Below are 9,544 nucleotides of genomic sequence, written 5' to 3'. Positions count from 1 at the left end.
CTGGTGATTTTGTATTAACTATAAGAGATTCCAACAATATCCCTCTTGAGGCCAGTTTACAAGGCAGCAGTAGGATGAATTACAGCAGTTAGTCACCAAAACGCTTTCTTAAAAGTCAGAGGCCAACCAAGCACAGGTTCCACTCACTGTGAGCTGCTCAGTGAGAAATCCAGCCAGCTGTAAAGCCACTTCAGCACCTGGGAGCCATCAGCAGAATCCAGTACAAGATAATCCTGGCAGAGGCCTGCAAAATTCTACATCAAATGCAATCACAACAATTTTTTTGCCTTAGACAATTATACACAGGCACTGCCAAATTATGTTTGCACCTGGTTTTAATAATGTGACCCAGCTCATTTCATATGTAATAAATTCATTAGGCTTTGGGGGGTTGTACAAGATCGAGCACACTTTAACAGAATTCATTTAAATATCCTTCTTTTAACAATTAATCATTTCACAGTTCTGAAAACGCCTCAGTGCTCCGACTGGGCTCTGGAGGGTTTGGCTTGGTGAGTTCATAGCAGCTTCCACCACACATTTCGGAAGGCAGCTGGGTACCCTGCCGGTAGAAACGCAGCACAGGAGGATCACACCGCCAGCAGGTGATCCCAGGCTGGTCCTGCCCCGTCCCCGGCGCCCTCTGCCTGCCCACACTCAGGGACAGCATTGTCACAGCTCCAGGTCCTGCAGGTCTCCCCAGCTGGGGCCAATTCTCACTTTAACGTTCAGTTTCACTGAGAGTTTGATGGCGTTTTCCATCTCATGTTTCACGATCTGAGCAACCTAGGAGAAAACATCAGGCATCAGACACACACACAGCTTCAGTGCTCTGGGTTTCTGTCAGTAGCTGGGGCAGACAGACACCTGGAATCCTATCCTGCACTTATTTGCACTGACTTACCACCGATGGGAATGCAGCCAAATCCCGATTAGTGCTCATGAATGGAGAAACTGTGTAAAGCCAGTGGGATTTTATGCAGCACAGAGCTGTGTCTGGTCCTGCAGTGTTTAAGACTACTCTAAAAAGGGACCAAGATTAACTTCCTGTTAAACACTTGAGAGTCCTGAAGAGTGTCATCTTTCACTCAGCTGCAGAACTCTTAAGTGTTTAATGGAATCTGTTCTGAAAACTTCAACGTACTGAAAGCAAGACACAAAACAAATTTGCCAGAAGCAAAGAACAGTGGCTCCTCCGTGTTGTGCCAGCTTGAAAAGCACTCTGTGAAACACAAATCATAAACCTCTGAGAAAGCAGCTCACATTCCATGTAGGTGCTACAAATACTGCCCAGGTTCCCCCTCACTGTTCAGTTATGGCAACTCCTGCCCTCTAGTAAAGAGATAACGTAACTGTTCTCTGCTCCCCAAAAGTATTCCTAAGAAAATAATAGGTATTCCTAAGAAATACAGTTAGGAGACCAGAAATTATTTCTTTCTGCAGCTGTTTGGATTACAAGAGACTGGATTTTTTTTTCTCATGACTGTAAAAACCTGCCCTGGACAAAGGTACTCCCTTCCCCAAGACCTATGCAGAATCCAGTGTGCCCTGGACTGCTTATTTGAATGAATCTTTCAATCCACATCCATCCCGTGAACCTTTCCACAGCAGAGTGAAAAGAGGCTTTGAAATGATGGTGATTCCTCAGCTCAGCTAGAGGCCACCCTGGCAGCAGAGGAACTGGTCAGGCTGTCTGACCCTTCCACGTGTTTTCATCATTTCCTCACACGGAGCCACCACAGAAATTCCTCCACAGTTGTTGCTGGGGAATGGAGGAGGGGATTGGAGGAGATCAGAGCACAAGACTTTACAGCAGCGTGAAGAACGAGGGGAAGATTTGTCTTCCCAACCCCTCTGCCCTTACATACCACATTTTGAAATGATCTTGATAACCTAGAAAAATGCTTTGAAATTGGATGTAATTCAGCACAGAGTGCAGCACAGGGAAAGAGGCAGGGTAGAGAATTAGGACAGAAACAATCTACTGTTCAAAAATAGGATGAAAAATAACTGCCTGGGCAGGAAAAAAATGGGGTTATCAGAGATTAAAAACTGAACAGGGCCTAAGCAAGGCACACTGCTGTGAGAAAACAAGGAAATGAAATTCTGGAACATAGAAAATATTGCTTGCATGACACACAAATCAATTTTCCACTCTATTCAAACCACTCCAGCCTTGATCAAGTTTGGGGCTCAGCAGATCAAAAGGAGGAGGTTCTCTGAGAATGGTCACAAGTCCAGCACACGGCACCAGCAAAGAAGATCTGATTAGAGCTGCTGCACCTAGAACCAGGGACGGCAGCTGTGCTGCAGGGGAGACAGGAAAACCTGCTGGTGTAAGCAACTGCCCAGAAAAATCTGTGGAGAAATATATCTGAAGGAAGTTAGAAAAGCTGGTAATAATTGCTCTTGAAGTTGAAGTAGTTAATGAAATACATAGAATACAATAAATAACAAGCAAATCCATTCACTTGTCTCCAGTTCTCCTGGGAACAGCATGATAAACTGAAATCAGTATCTAAAGATGGTAAAACCTATACTCAGGGGATTTCAGTCTTCTACAGGAAGAATATTAGAAGCCTTTTCGCCTCAAAAACAGCCTGCCTAGATTGAAGCAGCAGATGTCTGAACAAAGCAGGCAAAATGAGAAAAAGCTCGAGCTGAGATTCAAGACAAAAATATCAAACCTTTTGTTTTTATTTACATGAATGTATCTATAGTATTAATAAATACACAAACTTATATTCTTCATATTTTTATTAGTACATATTTACTAATCTATGCATGCATGCTCAGGCCAGTCAGCACTGCTGAAAGCTCTGTCCCACCAGGAGTTACTGCCCTTTTGTCATTAGTGATGTGCCTGTGCAGAAATGGAAGAAAGGCACCCCAAGATATGGAAGCGTGGCCTGGGAGCCCCCCTGTGCACTCAGGACTTGGGAAACACTGAGCTGCCAACAGCCAGCCCAAACAGTGCCCCCGAGTGCTGGCACACAGACTGCTCTGTGCCCAGGGACAGAGGTGACTTCAAGGAGGAAGAGCACTCAGACACATACAGACATTAAGGGCACTTAGAAACCACAGAGCACATTCCTTGTACCTACCCTGCTGCCAACCAGCACCACAGTGCTCCTACCAGGCAGACAAGGAGGTGGGGAGTGAGGAAACAAGTGCCAAAAGGACAGAATCCTCCTTTTCCTTAGCACAGACCACAGCTGTTATAATACATGTGCTGAGTTAGGCACCAGAGCATAAGCAGGGAGGCAAAAATACCTCCAGATGAGGAAGCACTTCCCCCTACACCTGTCAACAATACTAAGCCACTGCACTCATCAAGCTTCCCAGAGAAGTTGCATGAACTGCTGCTACAAGCAACAAAGCACACGCTGAAAATGAACTTCAGCCGTGGGGATGGCTTGAATCCAAAAATCAAGGGATCAAGCTTGCAAACATGTATTTTTTTCATCCAACTGAACTTTGTTTTCACAGACCTTGCAGCACCCAGGGAGGGGGGATCCAGGGAAGAGAACGTGAGCTCCTGCAAGGAAGGCTTGTTTGAAACACAGTAAAGCAGTAGAGCTGAGAGAGGAACTGCAGGGCTGTACCTGGATGACATCATCCTCTGCAACCTCGTAGAGGAGCTCATCGTGCAGCTGGAGGATAAAGAAGCCTCCTCTGATGGGATGTAACATCCCTGCGTTTCTCCTCCTCGACAGCCTTCCTACACAGGCGAAGAGCAGAGTTTGTTAGGCACCATCACACAAAAGGGGGTTTCTTGTATCAAAAACCTTTGCACATTCCTAATGCTGAGAAAAAGAACAGGAGGACCTTGAAAATTAAAAAGCCCATGCCTACAGACAAAATCACAAATCATGGCTATTCCATAAATATTTGTACAGCTACTGAGGGAAAAAATGTTAATGAAAAGTATTTTAGATATACATATTTCAGCCTTACAATATAAAGATATGTATCAGAACAAAAGCAAGAGACAGTTATGTCTCCTGAACCATCTGTTTTGAAAGTAAATTTTAAAAAAAATTGTGCAAAGTTCAATCAGAAGCTGGTTTACAACATTCTCTCTGGCAATGAATTAGGATCCTGCTTTTCTTCCAGAAACATTTTAATGGCTAGTTTAAGAAAGCAGTCAGCCTCCTGCAAAATGCAGTTTCTGAAACTGTAGCTCCTGAGTAGAACTGAGGAAGGAAAAAAAGAGCAGTTATTGAATAAACAAATAAGCAGCTGACAAAACCAAGCTCCTGGTGGACCTTCCCTGACAAAAAAAATAAGACAAACCCTTCAATGGTAAAAGGTGTCAGTGTTTTAAAATAAACAAACACAACCTCACACACAGAGACTCAAAGGTGATTTATTTCTCAGGTTAGCTAACAGGAGGACTTCAGTTCACAGAAGGGGTTTCAAGCCATCAGCAGTTCCTCACGCAAGCCTCACACTGAGGCAGCAATGTTGAAGCAGCAGTGTGATGCAGGATGCTCCCCTGATGGCACAGGCATTTTTGACCTGCTGAAAAAGAATTCCTTCCAATTCTTGCAACACTCAGTATCAGAGCAGGGGAAAACTGTCACAAATGCATCTACTCACCCCCCTACAATTACACTGGCCAAAGGTCTGTAGCTTCTGCTCCTAGGAGGGGTGGGAAGCTCTGCCAAGCACGTGCCTCCTACTCATAGCTGACCTCTGAATCTGGTCTCTCCAAAATAAACTCCCTGACACATTTTTAGAGGTTTGGCAATTAATTATTTCACTTCCAAATCAGACTCTTCATATTAAGACAGCTTCATATTTCAATTGAAATTTCAAAGAAATACAGCTCTCCATTTCTTAAATAGTCTTTCTAAAATACACCTGATGAACAAAACACCATCTACATTAAGGTAACAAAAGTCTTTGTGACATTCCTCTGGGAATGAGCACCCCAGCATAGCTTTGCTACCTGCAGCCAGAACAAACTTATGCTGATAAGTGCTTCATATAATGTGAAGCCTTGTGTACATCTTGTGAAGTCTCTGTACATCAAATTCCAGCCAACAAACTCCAGACTTAATTCTAACCAAAGAATGTATTTTTAGAACCAGAAGTCATCCCACTCAATTTTTTCACTGCCTCTGAAGCCAGAGTGTCTGCTCAGTTCCTCCGTCCCACTTCTGAACAGCTCTGTGGTGGCATCACAGACCACATCACACATGAACTCACTGCCAACCCTTGCAAGGTCTGCTATGAGGTAACTGGAGTCTCTGTTCTGGTCACATTTGCTTTAGTTTGTTGAGCAGACATTCTTCTTCCTTCCTGATGACTTTTTTGCCCCTTAAACACAGACTTAGCACTGTCAGGAAATAAAATCTCTCCCACCACTAGACCCAAAGGCACTAAGTGTTTTTCAGGTTGTTTTTTTGTTTAATTAACATTAGTAACACAGAAAATCTTGCTCCAATGTTCAAAGAAGAGGCAACCATACCAGTCTGATCTCTTGCGAAGGAGCTCTCCAGATGTCCATGGGACTTGATCACAGAGGAAAAAGCTTCCAGGCGTCTCTGAATATTCACAGTGGCTGTTTTGACAATATCTGCAGCAGATCCCTGAACAGTTGTATTCACAGCCTGGCGCTCTGCCTGAACAGAGATAGCTGTTCTCAAAACTCACTCCCCAAAAAGTCAAATCCAGCATGTCATATGTACTTAATTAAAAGTAATAAATACATGGCAAATTACGCACGGAGTAAAACTTCCAAATAAAGAGTTTGTTCTATCTGCCTGAAAGAAAGACACATTATAGACTAGCTTAAGACACAAAATTTCTACAGGCATCTGAGTAAATTCCACAAATTTAAAATTAATGAATATCAAGGGTAATAACCAGCAAGAGCCACAATCCACAAGAAGGAGAAGCATATACCCATGCTAAGAGTTTCAAGGGGAGTGGAGAAATCTCAGTTAATCTAAGCACCACAAGACACTTCTCCCTATCTTCAAAGCCATAAGGGATGGACAACTGAAGGCAAGAAACTGGACCTCATGGACTAACAGTCTGGTCTGCCACACTAAATCCTGACTGCCAGAGCATTATGTCTGTGCAAAAACACACCAGACCACCATTTTTTCCCCAACACAAGCAGCTTCTCTACTAATCCCCTCCTCAAACAAGAAAACTGTATTCAAAGTTTCTTCTGTCTTTGTTTAGCGCTGAAACACGTGCAAAGAATCACAAGGATGCTGAAATGAAAGTGAAGATAATTCATGAACTGGTCTTTAATATGATTCTAAATCAAATTTGAACAGAAGATGCACCTACCAAGCTTCCTGCTGAAGTATTTTTCAGATCAAATTGTCCATTACTTTCAAAAGTTTTTTGAAAGCCTCCTTGTTTCCCTGTCAACTACTTGGAGTACAAATTCCCCCACTTCCTCCCTCTTTTACTCTAGTCTTTAATTCCACACAACCTCGTCCAGCTTTCCACTGAGAAATATAATGCTTCTTCCCCACAGAAACACCTCCCTAGGTAATCTACTCTTACTGAAGTAGAGTCTATGGCAGAAGTGACCAAAATGACTTTGAAAAAAAAAATTATGCTAATTCAAAGGTGTATATTAAATAAATATTTATCTAAGAAGTTAAAATGATTTTCCTTTCAGGGAAAATAAGAAAAGGAATAAATACCCAAAAATACAGATCTTAAATGCCCTTTCTTGTTCAAGTGCTGACAGCATGTAACATACAAAGACTGCTGAGTGGGAGCAACTCAGCCTGAAGAGTTAAAGTGTACTCCTATGTGGATGCTTTTTAAGATCATGTCCATTGATGTCAATAAATTACTCACTCCAGCTCCAACGTGGGAGTTCTGAAGTGAGGTTAGACAGTGATGAGAGCTGCACACCCAGCCACAGAAGGCTTACGTCAAACAGGCCACGACAAAAGCTCTGTTACTCAGAGAATGACTGAGGGAACAATGAACTAAGCAAGAAGTGGAAGGCCATGACTAAGATGGCTCACAAGCCTTGTAAACTGCAGACATAGCTACGCAAAGAAATCTGGTACTTTAAAAATAAAACTTAAAAACAATTAAAAAGGCACAGGACACAACTTACATGAGCTTTACTGTAGGGATTTGGATCTTTGATAGCTGGCAGGTATCGCCGTCTCCCCAGGATGGTCTGCACAAACCCATCCCTTCTGCAGCTCTGCACTGTGTCCCTCAAGAATTTCTGAACCCCTGTGAAAGGAGAAAGTTTTCTGTAATACAGCTGATGTTCTGTACTGACTTCTCAGTGGGGTCACTGAAAGCAGTCTGGGGCAGCCAAGCAGCACAGAGGAAATCCTTTACATTTCCCAGACCCCATCAGTGGACAAAGGCACACGGTCACTCATTCAGCTCTGCTGCAAAACCGATTAAGATTTTTGAGGTGGAAGAGAGTGCACAGTGTCAGGATGTCTGGCTGTGCACAAGGAGGTGGGAAGTCCATCCTGCACAGGCACAGAGGGTCATGCGTGTATTATTGATAATGGAGAGGTCAGAACCTGGACCAGCACTGGAAAGACAAGTAGTAGAGAGGGAGTAAATTGAAAGCAGAAGCCAGCCCTTGATGCCTCAGGCTGCCTGACTTCAGGCTGTGTCCCTTCAGATTCTAGGATGAAAGAAAATAACCCCCCTGCACTTTGCAAGGGAAGGAACAAATCCACCAAGAGCGTTAAAAAGAAATTTAGGTCAAAGAAAGGTGAGACAGGGAAGAGTGAACTTGCACTGCAAGTTCAGGTAACAACTGTACTTAAGTGGGAAAAGTTAACTTCAGACAGCTTCTTTCCATGTTTACAAAATATAAAATGTAAAAGGTGCTAGTCAAAATCAAGACTGAGAGCGTAAGTCAATTCATTAGGTGTGTCATTTAGCAGTCAGCCTGGCAACACACAGCAAGTGAAAAGCCATGGGAAGGGAAGTCACAACATAAGGTACACTGCAGTTTGTGTGCACACACACTGAGAGAGGAGGCAGGAAGTCATTCCTAATGCTCCTGAAGGAGAGACTATTCAGAAATCAATGGAGACTAAACAGAATCTTAACAGAAAACCATTTCTCTGCATCTGTCTCCTAAAGAAACAAACCCTAAATTCCAGAACGTAATTTTCCAGCTCATTTTCAAGTCCTATGATTAGAGCAAGCTGCCTCTTGTCCCATTTGCCCTCCATTCTTTTTTTGATTGCAGCTCTGTTCTCTCTACAGCTTTCCTAAAAATTAACATGCTTCTTAAAAACATAACCGTGTCTTTTAACAAAACATGGGAGAGCTACTCTGAGCAGCTGGATCAAAATTAAAGGATAATATGTAAAACAGTTTAAAACCCCATGAAAGCAGAAGACAAAAGCAGAAGAAAGAAATAGTTATATTTAAAAATGATAAGTAGCACGGTCGAAAGTTGTCACAGCATATAATTTGAAGCTGTGTGTTTTAATAAGGGAAAGCATGTTTCTCATTCAGAAACTTAAGAGCTTTAAAATGACTCCTCAGGGCTTATTGATTAATCAAAATAACAAAAACAATTATTGTAATAAGTAAAAAACAAAGTCTTAAAGGTGAATAAAACCAGAGAGCAGAGTAAAACATTACAGAGTATCAAACTGCTGCAGTCACACACTGGGCATTTTCAAAAATAAAAGCATTTTCAAAAATAAAGGCATTTTCAAGAGCTATTAGTAGTGGGTTGAGACAAATTTAGGATTTGAAGATACATGGGGAGAGGGAATTAAAAACAACAACCACCACCACCCAGCTCCCAAACAGCCGTATCCAAACCTGTGTATCTTGATTTGAAGGAGTCAATATAGTTGGCAGCTTCATTTTCATCAATCCCCATCTGCTCGCCTAAAGATTTTGCTCCTATTCCATAGATGATTCCGTAGCAAATCTGCCAGAGGAAAGGGTCGAGAAATGCAACTGTTTGGTCAGCCATGCAGAGAAAGCAGAGCCAAAATAAAATGTGATTCGCTGGAAGATAAATGTATGGGAACAGGGGCAAGTATTCTAGAAGAGAGACCCCCTCTCATGGTGCTTTTCTCCACCCTCATCCCCAAAACCCTGACAGCTCCATTTGCATTGTACTGAAAGTGAGAGGATGGACAAAGCAACTACTGAACAACCATGGCTCAACTCAAATAGGAAAACATACTGCAAAGTGCTGAGCACTGGACCTTCCAGCCCAGAAAGCTGCTATTGATTTCTTTTCCTAAAATTACCTGCTTAGCTTGTTGTCTGGTCCTGTCTCCAACAGCTTTGGGATCAATCATTTTCCATTCTGCTGCGATGGTCTTAAAGACGTCCGTACCACCATTCAAGGCTTGAATGAGGCGACAGTCACAAGACAAATGAGCAAGGATCCTCAGTTCCAGCTGAGAGTAATCAGCAGCCAAGATTAAGCCACCTGAAGTCAAGAAGTTATCAGAAAGATTATTTCATAAATTACTCCAATATTCCACCCAACTTGCAAGCAAGAAGGACTGAACCCATCCTCTGTCTTCTGCTCAGAGTTTTTCACAGC

The 9,544-nt window shown here is 42.6% G+C and overlaps 1 protein-coding gene across 1 annotated transcript in view; it reads right to left on the bottom strand.

The window, feature by feature from the left end:
• Positions 1-335: 335 nt before the first annotated feature.
• The window catches only part of POLQ (DNA polymerase theta), a 51,987-nt gene continuing 42,778 nt past the window's right edge, over positions 336-9,544 (bottom strand). Inside the window, exons 25-30 of the mRNA XM_063394028.1 lie at positions 9,243-9,427; positions 8,803-8,914; positions 7,103-7,227; positions 5,477-5,630; positions 3,606-3,721; positions 336-786 (exon numbers count right to left, since the gene is read on the bottom strand). Of these exons, the coding sequence (XP_063250098.1) occupies positions 673-786; positions 3,606-3,721; positions 5,477-5,630; positions 7,103-7,227; positions 8,803-8,914; positions 9,243-9,427 (806 nt within the window). The 3' untranslated portion in view covers positions 336-672. The remainder of the gene's footprint in view (positions 787-3,605; positions 3,722-5,476; positions 5,631-7,102; positions 7,228-8,802; positions 8,915-9,242; positions 9,428-9,544) is intronic.

The sequence above is a fragment of the Prinia subflava genome, chromosome 3 (assembly GCF_021018805.1).
Source record: "Prinia subflava isolate CZ2003 ecotype Zambia chromosome 3, Cam_Psub_1.2, whole genome shotgun sequence".
Taxonomy (NCBI): Eukaryota; Metazoa; Chordata; class Aves; order Passeriformes; family Cisticolidae; genus Prinia; species Prinia subflava.
Note: the sequence above shows the minus strand (reverse complement) of the source record. Positions and strands in the feature narration are given on the sequence as shown.